The 14,040-nt window shown below is 48.1% G+C and overlaps 1 protein-coding gene across 1 annotated transcript in view; it reads right to left on the reverse strand.

Moving 5' to 3' along the window:
• Positions 1–14,040, reverse strand: part of myo15b (myosin XVB) — a 461,255-nt gene that overhangs the window by 149,581 nt on the left and 297,634 nt on the right. The window contains exons 35-39 of the mRNA XM_078529125.1: positions 9,485–9,573; positions 8,347–8,434; positions 6,948–6,977; positions 4,312–4,482; positions 3,480–3,590 (exon numbers count right to left, since the gene is read on the reverse strand). Coding sequence (XP_078385251.1) covers positions 3,480–3,590; positions 4,312–4,482; positions 6,948–6,977; positions 8,347–8,434; positions 9,485–9,573 — 489 coding nt within the window. The remainder of the gene's footprint in view (positions 1–3,479; positions 3,591–4,311; positions 4,483–6,947; positions 6,978–8,346; positions 8,435–9,484; positions 9,574–14,040) is intronic.

Below are 14,040 nucleotides of genomic sequence, written 5' to 3' on the forward strand. Positions count from 1 at the left end.
CACAACATGACAGAGGGTATCCACAACATGAAGGCAGGACTTCACCTCCACGAGGACTGTGCGGTGATCACTCCTACTGATACTGTCATGGATGGGATACAAAGCCACATATCCAGATTTCTCAACGATACAAAGATAGGTGACATTGTAAACAGTGTAGGTAGAAGTGTAAAACTACAAACAGGTTTTAATAGTTTGAATGAATGTGCAAAACTGTGGCAAATGGATTTTAATGTAGGCAAATGTGAGGTCATTCATTTTGGACTTAAAATAGTAAAAAGTTTGAAACAGTGGAGACCCAAAGTGATTCTGGGGGTGTAGATACATAGATCATTAAAAAGTCATAAATACATACAGAAAACGATCAGGTAAGGGTCATGGATTGCAGGCCTTTATATCCAGAGGGTCAAAATCCTGGAACACCCTCCCTAACAGCACTGTGGGTGAATCTACACCACATGGACTGCAGCAGTTCAAGACGGCAGCTCACCATCACCTTCTCAAGGGCAATTAGGGATGGGCAATAAATGCTGGCCCAGCCAGTGACACTCGCATGAATGAATAAAAAAAATACAAGGGGGTAGAAGTCATGGGCCTGAATTCTACCCTCGAGGTGCACCCGAAGTTTGCCTGACTGGAAGCGGATGTAAAACTCTCTCCTGGCCAAGATCGCGCCATGAACGCGGTCTTACGCTGGGTGGCCAATTAAGCCCCACCCAGTGGGTAAAGCGACTGCCAGATGTGTTTTCCGTGCATAGGGGTGGGAACATGTCAGGTGCCAGGTCCAATGGGCACTCAGTGGGGTATCAAAAACAGGAGAGGCAGCTCCCTGAAGGCTGCCAGGAGTTGTGGGGGAGGCGAAAGGAGCTGTCTGGAAGCTGTTCAACAAATGTCCTGGTGTGCAGTCATGGCCTCAGCACTTGGTGGTCATGGAAGGTGGGAGGGCAAGTTGGTTGGGCACTCTGCCCCCTGTTTCTCAGATGAGTGCCTGGAAGTGCTGGTCGAGGAGGTCGGTGACAGGCAGCATATCTTAATGCCCTGGGACGGCAAGAGAAGGCTCCCCACCTGACCAAGAAGGCCTGGACAGAGGTCGCCACTCAGATCAGTGGGCACGACGTGGTGCACCGCTGGTGGCTTCAGTGCCACAAAAGGTTCAATGATTTGCTGTTGTCAGCAAGGGTAAGTGTAGAAATGGCATGGATCTGTGCGGAGAAATTTGGTCGGGTGCCCATTGCTCGGAACGGTCAGCAGTCTAAGAGTGTGATTGCCAACTGGCACTGAAACCTGCCCTGCCAAGGCTGGGATGTCAGCACGACTGGCCTCAGTGCATTGTAGGGCAAGATATGCCTGGGTGGGTGGCCAGGATCGGGGTGGGGGGAGGATGGTTACCAGGAAAAGCAGGAAAAGACCTTCAGGGAGACGGAGCAATAATGAGGCTATTTTTTCCAGTCAGCGGGAGAGCAGTCATAACGCTGGATGGGATGCAGAGGACCGGTGCTTTGAAAATGAAGGAGCACTGTGCTGCAATACTCAGGGGAACCTTCCAGGGAAGATGAGGACCTGAGATGCTGAAAGGCAGGCTTGACAATCGAACAAGATGCAAAGGAACTCTGGGACAACTCTGTATTCACACAGCAAAGGACTGGCAATGACAGAGAAAGTGCTGCTGCTCCGGGGGCCTTTTATCTCACTCGTGGATGAGGGAATGATTGAAACGTGATATCCGCTGGCCCGTTTTGCCCATGCAACAAGCTAAAAATCACACGGGCAATGTAAAATCACGGCCAATAGACTTTTCAATGACCTTAATTGGTCCTTTAATTGTCGCTGCTCCAATTCCTGTGGGCACCTGCCAACCTCAATATTGCACGCGTGCTCGAAGATGTCGGGATGCATGCCCGATGTCATTTCGTGCAATTTTATGTGGGTTCAGGTCAGGCACGCGCCTGACTTCAAGGTTCAGGTCATGATTTTTTTTTTTATTCGTTCATGGGATGTGGGTGTCGCTGGCTAGGCCAGCATTTATTGCCCATCCTTAATTCCCCTTGATCAGAGGGCATTTAAGAGTCAACCTCATTGCTGTGGGTCTGGAGTCACATGTAGGCCAGACCAGGTAAGGACGGCAGATTTCCTCCCCTAAAGGACATTAGTGAACCAGATGGGCTTTTACAACAATCAGCAATGGTTTCATGGTCATCATCAGACTTTTAATTCCAGATTTTTTTTTACTGAATTCAAATTTCAAACCCGGATCCCAAGAGCATTACCCTGGGTCTCTGGAATACTAGTCCAGTGGCAATACCACTATGCCACTGCCTCCCCCAGTTATCCTATCACAGTATCATTACAGTGCAGAAGGAGGCCATTCAGCCCATCGAGTCTGCACTGGTTCTCTGAAGCCTTGGTTAGACCACACCCAGAATACTGTGAGCAGCTCTGGGCTCCATAGGAAGGATATGTTAGCCTGGGACGGAGTGCAGCATAGATTTACTAGAACGATACTTGGACTCTAAGGGGTCAGCTATAAAGAGAGATTAAACAAACTGGGGTTGTATTCCCTGGAATTTATAAGATTAAGGGGCAATTTGATTGAAGAGGAGCAGATCAGGTAAATAGAGAAAAATTATTTCTGCTGGTTGAAGAGTCTAGGACTGGAGACATAGCCTAAAAATGAGAAAGTTAGTCCTTTCAGAAGTGAAATTAAGAAACACTTCTGCACACACAGGGCAGAATTTAATGTCCTCTCCTGTGGCCAGTTTGGTGGTGGGGCATTTAATCAAGCGTGAGGGTAGCAGGTGGAGGCTCTGCTTCATTCATGCATTCATGTCTCCACCCAATTATGTCTGTGACAGGAAGACACGTGGATGTCCTTCCCACCTGCCTCCAACTGAGACCCCTAAGTGGGCAATTATGTGGGCAGGGGGGCTCATCATGGGTGGAGCATGACAAGCAGATCTGTTCAGAGTTGTCACTGGGGAAGGTCCATCACTGTCCAGTTAAGTGTCCGAATGGCACTTAATCCTGCTGCCCTCCTCTAAAGTAGGGCTCCCGCCTACTCTCTAGCTGGTGAGCGAGACCCCTGTCTCCTCCATCAAATCTAGCCCAAAAAGTGGCAGAAGTTTAGAACTGTCTTCCAAAAATGACAATTGATGCTTGATCAATTGTAAATTTAAAAACTGGGGCTGATGGATTTTTGTTAACCAAAGGTTAACCCAAAAGCAATACGGGGCAAAGGTGGGTATATGGACTTTGTTAAACAGATCAGCCATGACCACATTGAATGGCAGAACAGGGTCGAGGGGCTAAATGGTTTCTTCACGTTTCTATGTTCCTATCTCCCCATCATTAAAGATTAGGGAAGATTTTATTCTTTTAACCTTCCTGAACTTTTCGGAAGTTCTATAAGGAGTTATTCAGTTTAAGATCCAGTGATAAAATGAGTTAGTAGCCTAGAGGTATAAGGACATCATCCCACCCACCTGTTGTTAAACTCTGGGCCTTTTCAATATCAGAGCAGCGAGCTGTAGACATTTGGACATCCCCGGGCAGATCGATAGTGATGAGGAATTGAGTGAATTTCGGCTGCTGTGCTGCTGACAAGCTTCACATTAGAGCTTGAGAGAAAGGGAAGGAGATTGAAGGGTAGGACATGGATAGGGGGAGGAAAGCAGGATGACCGAGAGAAGAGGGCGATTGAGAAAGGGGCCCATTAGGAAGATGCAATCAGCGTCCTGTAATTTTAATGGATACCCAAAAGGGGTACTGCCCAACCTGGCTCCAAGTACTAGTAAGTGTTTTTTAATCACTTATTCACTTAATGACAGTCTCTTTAAAAACTGCTGGTTAGGCCACATGTGGAACTGATTTTCCTGAATGCAGGCCACTCAATGCCATCTGGATCCAAGGCATCCCAATTTTGTACATGGTGCCTCAAGCAGGTGTTAGGCCCCTTATTTGCATTTGTAAAGAGACTAACATCTGTTTCAGGCCCAGGCCTTGGACACTTCTTTTTTCCCCATACCAATACGGAGGGCGGTACTGTTCTGGCTCATCACTAGTATGTGCTACTGGGCTACCATATAAGAAACATGGTATCTATGTAGTGCCTGGAAAACAGGGGCCAGGGAATCAAATTTCTAGACCAGGATTTAGACTTTGATTTCAACCCAGTGGTGATATGGAGAGCAGGGAGAGGATATTTGCAATTTCAGAGGAACAACAGTGAACATTCTAATGTTCGCTGACCATAGTAGTACTGATAGAATAGAGAGAGGCCAGACAGGCTGTGATTGAGAAAGAGCTGTAACATACCGTGAGCTGGCATTGATGGTGCCATTGGTTGCATCATAGGAACACTTTGTATTACAGGCATTTGTTGCATTGCAGGTATTTGTTGCATTGCAGGCATTGGCTGCATTGCAGGCATTAAAGGCATTGTCTGATAAGCAGGTACAGCGGGAATCTGTGGCATTGCTGCAGCACCTGAACAAGAGAGAAAAAGAATGAATACTTATGTGGTGCAACCCTCTCCATTCTTGAAAAAGTCTGCATCCCCCACACCCTTTACAAGTGTATCTTTGACATACAGTTTCTGCAAACCATGTCTGAACATACACGGCAGATAGGCAATGGTCAAATGTACTCACTGACTCATTAGCCACATAATAGCCCAGGACAGGTTCTTGAGTCAGTTCATTCTGATCTGAAGCTAAACCAAAATTAATCAACCTCTTGACATGAGTAGATCATGGTGTGCAAAGAATGCATAACATTTGTAAATATGTAATCTAGCTTTTTTATTCATTAGTATCCTTTAACACTGCAAGTGTATCAAAGCAGATTCAATAGTAACTTCAAGAGCAAATTGGATAAATATTTGAAAAGGGAAAATTTACAGTGCTCTGAGGAGAGAGCAGGGGAGTGGGACTAATTGGACTCTTTCAAAGAGCCAGCAGAAGCATGATGGGCTGAATGCTGTGAGATTCTAGGGAAATGGACCTGAAACTAGCAATCTGTCTATATCAGCTGGTTTAGTGTCCAATCTGATCACCCGGCAGGTCTCAGCTGTGTGTTGGTGAAATGACCCTCCGACAATAACCTCTTGGGGGATGCTGTAAGCACAGCGCAGCAACTTATACAGTACAGGACCTGATGGGCACTCCTCCTGTAACATAATAACTCTATGATATCACATGAACTCAAGACAAATTCGTAGCATTGTGTTTAGGTAGCAAGTGTTTTATACAATCACAAGACTGTCAATGGACCATTGCATTTTGCACAATATTTAACATCTTTAGCCAACATTAGCACTGTTGTGCTAATCCAACTATAGGGACACTCGGTTTGCTTTAATGCAGCTGGTGGGTCCTATGGCTGGCTCATTGCTGAAGGCTTTACTCTTCAATCACAGCTAAGTTCAAAGTCTAAAATTCCAATTTGTATGTTCATCCCTTACATGCTCCTGAGGGTGAGAGTATTTGCTCTATAGTACAGGCCACTGCTTACACATTCACAATTACCATAGACAACTACTTACATGAGGCGACTATTGCTCACTATTTGCCATTTCCAGTGAAGCCAATTACAAAGGTGTTGATTTATGAGTAATTTCGTGTGCTGGATATTTTGGACATTTAAACAGTGCAATGTTGAATATTTGCGGTGACGTATTTACCCCAGAGTCAACTGTGGCACGGTTTGTGGCACTTTCGACCCAGAATCACAAGGTTCTGGGCTCAAGTCATAAGCACAAAAATCTACACTGACACTCCAGTGCAGTACTGAGGGTGTGCTGCACTGTCGGAGGTGTCTTTCGGATGAGACATTCAACCAAGGCCCCATCCGTCTGCCCATGTGGATGTGAAAGATCCCAAGGCACTATTTGCAAAGGAGAGCCGACGGGTTATTCCTCATGTCCTGGCCAATATTTATCCTCAATCAACATCACAAAAACAGAAAATCTGATCATCATAACATTGCTGCTTGTGGGGATTTGCTGTGCACAAATTAACTGCTACATTACAATGGTGACTATGCTTCAAAATACCTCATTGGCTGTTAAGCATTTTGAGATGTCTGGTGTTTGTAATAAATACAAGTCTTTCTTTTTATTATCGACTCTGTCTCAGAACAAATTATAGATTTTAATTCCAGGGAGGTGACTGAAGCTGCCCAAAGTCTGCATTACTTTGCAATTTTTAAACAGGTGATGGAGACTTCAAGCAGCTTCAATCAGCTGACTTTACTGTCAGCTTATAAAGGGCAAATTGCCTCTCATGAGCACAGTGCAGTGTAATGGATTCCTTAACTGGCGTTAATGGGGTCAGTGTTAACTTTTGTTCATGCTGCTAAACATGCTGTCTCTTTGCATCTCTCCCTCTTTCCCTCTCCTTCTTAAAGAATCTTCTAAAATCTAAGTCTTTGACCAAGCTTTTGGTTATCTGGCCTTTGTTTCTGTGTTAATTACGGTTTGTGAACACTGCTGTGAGGCGCTTTGGGATTTTTTAATCCATTAAAGAAGCTATATAAATGTAATTTGTTGTTGTGTGGCAGCCTGCCAGAGGGAAGGCCTAAAGTGAGGAGCAAAGAAAGCTGGGGACAAGAGATTCTGGGAATATTAGGATTGGATCGTTGTTTATCTACAATGTATGTAATGATTATGTGGCTGCCATGTATATTACCAGACAAGGGCTGGGATTTTCCAGCCCTGCGATGGCAGATTGCACCGTGGAGGATGCAGTGGCCCAGCCAAAAATCCATTGACTTTTGGCACGAATGGACGATCCCGGCAGCAGGCGGGATTGGAAAATCTCACTCCAAAGGCTGCACTCCAAGAGTGTGGGGAGGTTATTGAATGAAGCATAAAGATTTAAACCAAGAGAATTCACAGAGACAATAGGAGTCACACTGAGTAAAGTGAACAGAATGTCAGGTGCTGTACGTACCCATCAAGTAGTTGGGGGCCATCGGCATACCTGTGTACAAAATATAACAATTAATACCTCAGAGAGTATCTGGGCATATGCAGGATTTAAACAACACTGCTCACTCTTCACACTCGCCTCCCTCCCTGTCCCCGCCTCACACTCGCCTCCCTCCCTGTCCCCATCTCACACTCGCCTCCCTCCCTGTCCCCATCTCACACTCGCCTCCCTCCCCGTCCCCGCCTCACACTCACCTCCTTCCCTGTCCCCCACCTCACACTAACCTCCCTCCCTGTCCCCGCCTCACATTCGCCTCCCTCCCTGCCCTCCATCTCACACTCACCTCCCTCCCTGTCCCCGCCTCACATTCGCCTCCCTCCCTGTCCCCCACCTCACACTCACCTCCCTCCCTGTCCCCGCCTCACATTCGCCTCCCTCCCTGTCCCCCACCTCACACTCACCTCCCTCCCTGTCCCCCGCCTCACATTCGCCTCCCTCCCTGTCCCCCACCTCACACTCACCTCCCTCCCTGTCCCCCACCTCACACTCGCCTCCCTCCCTGTCCCCCGCCTCACATTCGCCTCCCTCCCTGTCCCCCACCTCACACTCACCTCCCTCCCTGTCCCCGCCTCACACTCGCCTCCCTCCCTGTCCCCCACCTCACACTCACCTCCCTCCCTGTCCCCCACCTCACACTCACCTCCCTCCCTGTCCCCCGCCTCACACTCACCTCCCTCCCTGTCCCCCATCTCACACTCACATCCCTCCCTGTCCCCCACCTCACACTCGCCTCCCTCCCTGTCCCCATCTCACACTCACCTACCTCCCTGTCCCCCGCCTCACACTCACCTCTCTCCCTGTCCCCCATCTCACACTCACCTCCCTCCCTGTCCCCCACCTCACACTCACCTCCCTCCCTGTCCCCCACCTCACATTCACCTCCCTCCCTGTCCCCAGCCTCACACTCACCTCTCTCCCTGTCCCCCGCCTCACACTCGCCTCCCTCCCTGTCCCCAGCCTCACACTCACCTCCCTCCGTCCCCCATCTCACACTCGCCTCCCTCCCCGTCCCCATCTCACACTCGCCTCTCTCCCCGTCCCCATCTCACACTCGCCTCCCTCCCCGTCCCCATCTCACACTCGCCTCCCTCCCCGTCCCCGCCTCACACTCGCCTCCCTCCCCGTCCCCGCCTCACACTCGCCTCCCTCCCCGTCCCCGCCTCACACTCGCCTCCCTCCCTGGCCCCGCCTCACACTCATCTCTGTCCCCATCCCCCACCTCGCAGTCAGCCATGTTGAATACTTCACAATCCATTTAAATATTCCAGACACTCCTCTTAACACAAACAGACACCCTCCTCTACTCCTCACAGAAATGAGTCCAGAGACACAGACAAGTGCTGGTCTATCACTAACAGACCTGTTGTCATGTACACTCCAGTCTGTGTTGGGCCGATTCCACCTCCTCCTTTCATCTGCCTGTTTAGATCCCTCGACCTCTCCATTTCCTGCAAAGTGTATTGGAAGATTCCTGTTAGAACCTGGGGGCTCGGAAACTCACCGACACAACTATCACTGTACACTGCAACCTCACACTCACATCCACTCACTCACCCTGCACTCGCCTAACTCCACACAAACTCAGCCCACTCGCTCACATTCAACATCAATCCACGCGCTCACACTCACTCCATACACTCATTAGTCCCGGTATTTACAGTCGGGTGGAGGGCAGTTTTGCAGTTGGGAAATCTGGAAGAATGGGTTTCCCTCAAGTCCCAGTGAATTTAACGCCAGGAACTGATTACTACTTCTGAACTCTATTTCCTGGTCAGATTGTGATTCACCGGGGCACAACTAGTGAGTGAAGAGGAGGGGAGGAGAGATCTGGGGTCCGGAGGGGACATTGATGAGGGGGCCAGGAGGGATTTGGAGAGGAGGGGACAAAATTCTAGGAGCTTGTTGAGAACATTTTGGGGGTGGGCAGCAGATTGCTGGCAGCAGAAGATATTGGGAGGGGATGGGATTGTGGGTTGGGAGGATCCAACTATTGGGGTTTGCCTGGATAGCAAGGGGAGGCACTCATGCTCTTCCTAGCCCACAAGCAGTGCTGGAAAGGCACTCAGCTGTTCCTTGTAGCAGTTGTCACCTCCCTTTAGCACATGTTTCCTGAGACTTGGCCAGCCAGCATTAAAGCTGCACCACAGATAAGTTCTGAGGCCCGTTCCATCACCAAAGTATCCAAATAAGGGACCCATCCCCTAGTAGAGGGTGCATTGCCTGTCCTCTGCCCCACCTCTATTCAAACTGGAAGTGGGAGGGTTCAAGGTGGGGTGGGTTGATTAGAGATTTTTAATACTTTTAAATCCCACCTGACCGAAATCCATTTTTCGAGGGTTAAAGTTATTCCTGTACTTAACCCACTCACACACCTCACATGCTCACCTCACCACTCCCTACAGCAACTCACCCTATCTACTTACCCACGCTCTCATTCATTCACCTCAGCCATTTGTTCACACTCACCCCACCTGCTCACCTGATAACTTTACACTCACCCCTCCCCCGTGTGAAAACACCGGGTCAAACAGATTGTCCACGTAGTTTTCAAAGCTGCCCTGTGAAGTCTCCGTTTTCAATGTAGAGCCTGTGAAAGGAAGAGTGACAGGTTTGAAAGGAGGGAACAGAACTCATTGCTGACAATTTTCCATCCTCTCGCTGGCAGCCTAAGGCACCTCTGATTGAAAGATAAGCAGCGAGAGTAAGAATCCAGTTCGCCAGCGTGACCCTGCCCTCTGTCTCGTGACCCAGCCCTCTGCCTCGTGGCCCGGCCCTCTGCCCTGTGGCCCTGCCCTCTGCCCCGTGACCCTGCCCTCTGTCCCGTGACCCGGCCCTCTGTCCCGTGACCCGGCCCTCTGCCCCGTGACCCTGCCCTCTGCCCCGTGGCCCGGCCCTCTGCCCCGTGACCCGGCCCTCTGCCCCGTGACCCGGCCCTCTGTCTCGTGGCCCGGCCCTCTGTCTCGTGACTCGGCCCTCTGCCCCGTGACCCTGCCATCTGCCCCGTGGCCCGGCCCTCTGCCCCGTGGCCCTGCCCTCTGCCCCGTGACCCTGCCCTCTGCATCGTGACCCTGCCCTCTGCATCGTGACCCTGCCCTCTGCATCGTGACCCTGCCCTCTGCATCGTGACCCTGCCCTCTGTCCCGTGACCCTGCCCTCTGTCCCGTGACCCTGCCCTCTGCCCCGTGACCCTGCCCTCTGCCCCGTGACCCTGCCCTCTGCCCCGTGACCCTGCCCTCTGCCCCGTGACCCTGCCCTCTGCCCCGTGACCCTGCCCTCTGCCCCGTGACCCTGCCCTCTGCCCCGTGACCCTGCCCTCTGCCTCGTGACCCTGCCCTCTGCCTCGTGACCCTGCCCTCTGCCTCGTGACCCTGCCCTCTGCATCGTGACCCTGCCCTCACTAGTTCAATCCAACTCTAACCTGTGCGGCCATACTCTCACCCTCCTGTGCTTCTTCCTTTGTGTTAGTTAAAGATACTGGACTGGTTAGGGCAAGCAATATAACTTGGAGGGAGAGAATTTAAAACTTTGCAGCTACTTAAAAGCCAGGTTAGGTTCACTTTTGAGATCAGGACCTGCAGGTGGAAGAAGGTCTGAAGGAGCAGATAGAGGGTAGGGAGAGAAGCAAGAACTGAATAGTTGTGGGAGCTCATGGACTCCAGTGTGATTCAAGGCAAGGTTAAAGGGGAACCTGTATATGTGGTGTACTTGGACTTCCAGAAGGCATTTGACAAGATGCCACATTAAAGATTACTACCCAAATTAAGATCTCATGGTATAGGGGGGAAGCAGAAAGTAGGGACAAATGGGTCATTTTTCTGGTTAGCAGAATGTAATCAGTGGAGTGCCACAGGGGTCAGTGCTGGGGCCTCAACTATTTACAATCTGTATCAATGACTTGAAAGAAGGGACCGAATGTATGGTTGCTAAATTTGATGACCACACAAAGATAGGTAGAAGAGCAAGTTCTGAAGAGGACATACAGAGACTGCAAAGAGATAGAGATAGGTTCAGTGAGTGGTCAAAAATGTGGCAGATGGAGAATAATGTAGAAAAATGTGAACTTGTCCACTTTGGCTGGAAGACTAGAAAAGCAGCGTATTACTTAAATGGAGAGAGACTGGTACATGAATCAGAAAAAGTTAGTGTGCAGGTGCAGCAAGTGATTAGGAAGGCAGATGCAATGTTGTTATTTGTTGCAAGGGGTGTGGAGTACAAATATCGGGAAGTTTTGCTAAAGTTGTATAGGGCATTGGCGAGACCACACCTCAACTACTGTGTACAGTTTTGAACTTCTCATTTAAGAAAGGATATAATTGCATTGGAAGCAGAGAAGGTTCACTCAACTGATTCCTGGGCTGAAGGGGTGCAGAATCACAGAATTGTTACAGTGCAGGAGGCGGCCATTCGGCCCATCCTGTCTGTGCCAGCTTTCTGAGTGAGCAGTTCTCAGTGCCATTCTCCCGCCTTCTCCCCGTAACCCTGCACATTCTTTCTTATTAGATAACAGTCTAATTCCCTTTTGAATACTTTGATTGAACCCGCCTTCACCACACTCTCAGGCAGTGCATTCCAGATCCTAACCACTTGCTGTGTGAAAACGTTTTTTCTCATATATCTTTTGCTTTTTTTGCACATTACTTTAAATTTGTGCCCTCTCATTCTCGATCACATGGGAACAGTTTCTCCCCATCTACTCTGTCCAGACCCCTCATGATTTGAACACCTTTATCAAATCTGCTCTCAGCCTTCTCTCCTCCAAGGAAAACAGACTCAATGTCTCCAATCTATCTTCAGAACTGAAGTTCCTCATCCTTGGAACCATTCTCGTGAATCTTTTCTGCGCTCTCTCCAATGCCTTCACATCCTCCCTGAAGTGCAGCATCCAGAACTGGAAACAATCGTCCAGTTGAGGTTTTATACAAGTTCAACATTACCTCTAAAATAAAAGCAAAAATACTGTGGATGCTGGAGATCTGAAATAAAAATAGAAAGTGCTGGAAAAACTCGGCATGTCTGGCATCATCTGTGGAGCGAGAAACCGAGTTAACATTTCGACTCCAAAGAAAAATCACATTGGACTCATATTTTAATTTCAGCATAACCTCCTTGCTCTTGTACTCTATGCCCCTATTAATAAAGCCCAGGATACTGTATGTTTTATTAACTGTGCTCTCAACCTGCCCTGCCTTTAATGACTTAGAGTAGCCCCCTTTATTTTACATTGTCTCTCTATGTTCTTCCTACCAAAATGAATCACTTCACATTTCTCTGCATTGACCTTCATCTGCCACCTGTCTGCCCATTCCACTAACTTGTCTATGCCCTTTTGAAGTTTTACACTATCCTCCTCACAGTTCACAATGCTTCCAAGTTTTGTACCATCTGCAAATTTTGAAATTTGTCCCTGTACATCAAGGTCTATGTCATCAATGTATATATCAGGAAAAGCAATGGTTCCCAACACTGACCCCTGGGGAACTCCACTACAAACCTTCCTCTAGCCTGTAAAGCATCCAACAATCATTACTCTCTGTTTCCTGTCGCTCAACCAATTTCATATTCACGTTGCTGATGTCCCTTTTACTTCATGAGCTATAACTTTGCTCACAAGTCTATTGTGCAGCACTGTATCAAATACCTTTTGGAAGTCCGTGTACACCACATCAACAGCATTAATCTCATCAACCCTCTCTGTTACCTCTTCAAAAAACTCCAGCAAGTTAAACATGATTTCCCCTTAAGGAACCTATGTTGGCTTTCCTTAATTAACCCGGATTTGTCCATTTGACTACTAATTTGTCCCGAATTATTGTATCTAGAAGTTTCCCCACCACTGTTCTTTGAAGTTAGGTTGAGCCTGTATCCATGGGAATTCAGAAGAATGAGGGGTGGTGATCTTATTGAAGCATACAGGATCTTAAAGGCACGTGACAGGGTGGAAGCTGAAAGGATGTTTCCCCTTGTGGGAGAGACTATAACTAGTGGACACAGTTTAAAAATAAAGAGTGTCCCATTTAAGACAGAGATGAGGAGAATTTTTTGCTCTCAGAGGGTTTTTAGTCTGCAGAACTCTGTTCCCCAGAGAGTAGTGGAGGAAGGGTCATTGAACATTTTTAAGGCTGAGTTAGACAGATTCTTGACTGACAAGGGTGTCAAGAGTACTGGCAGGGGGGGGCCGGGGGGGAGGAGACAGGAAAGTAAAGGCCATCAGCTGTGATCTTATCATAATTCTTATGTATGCATGTATGTATGTATGTGTGTATGTACAGAAGGACACACAGATTCTTAGGTGCATTGCTGAATGTTTTACTGGCTAAAATAAGGGTGTAATGACTTGATATACCAGACAGGCTTCAACAAGAAACAGTTATTTTTACTACAGAGAGCTTTTTAAATGCTACATGCTTGAACCAGGTCCTCGACAAGAAGCCCTGTCCCCAGATTACCCATGCTTTGGGCTCATTGGTCGAAGCCGCCAAGAACAATCACGTGACCCCTGATAGACAGTAGGAGAGGCTATACCTTCAGTTACTATATTTCCTCCCCCTTTAGTTTTATTTACAGTTTCTATTTACAGAGAGTATTTGAATATCCAACAACATATACATAGATACAACTCAGGTGATTAAAGATGCTTTCCTTATTCGGTTAGAGCGGCATAGCTCTACCACTTGAAGTTCTTCTACAGGATTGACATGATCAGGAAGTGCAGCACCAGGTACATCATTAGAAAATGGCAGTTCAGGGTTAGGCAACTCTGCAGAGATATGGGGCATGTCTATGCTAGGTCAATCTGTCACCTCAGGGATTAATGGTTCAATGTTAATCACAGGTGGAATAGCTGGTTGTTGGAATGTCTCTCTATTCCGAAGATGGTCCGTGTATTTTCAAACAATTTGGTCTTCCACTTCCACCTGGAAGGATAAGAGACCAGTTTCTGAGATAATTGTTCCAGGAACCCAACAAGGTCCACTTCCAAAATTCCGCATGAAAACTGTATCTCCGACAGTAAATCTTCGAGCTTTGCTTTGAATATTGTGATTCTATTTTTGAT

This window comes from Cetorhinus maximus, chromosome 24 (genome assembly GCF_964194155.1).
Source record: "Cetorhinus maximus chromosome 24, sCetMax3.hap1.1, whole genome shotgun sequence".
Lineage (NCBI taxonomy): Eukaryota > Metazoa > Chordata > Chondrichthyes > Lamniformes > Cetorhinidae > Cetorhinus > Cetorhinus maximus.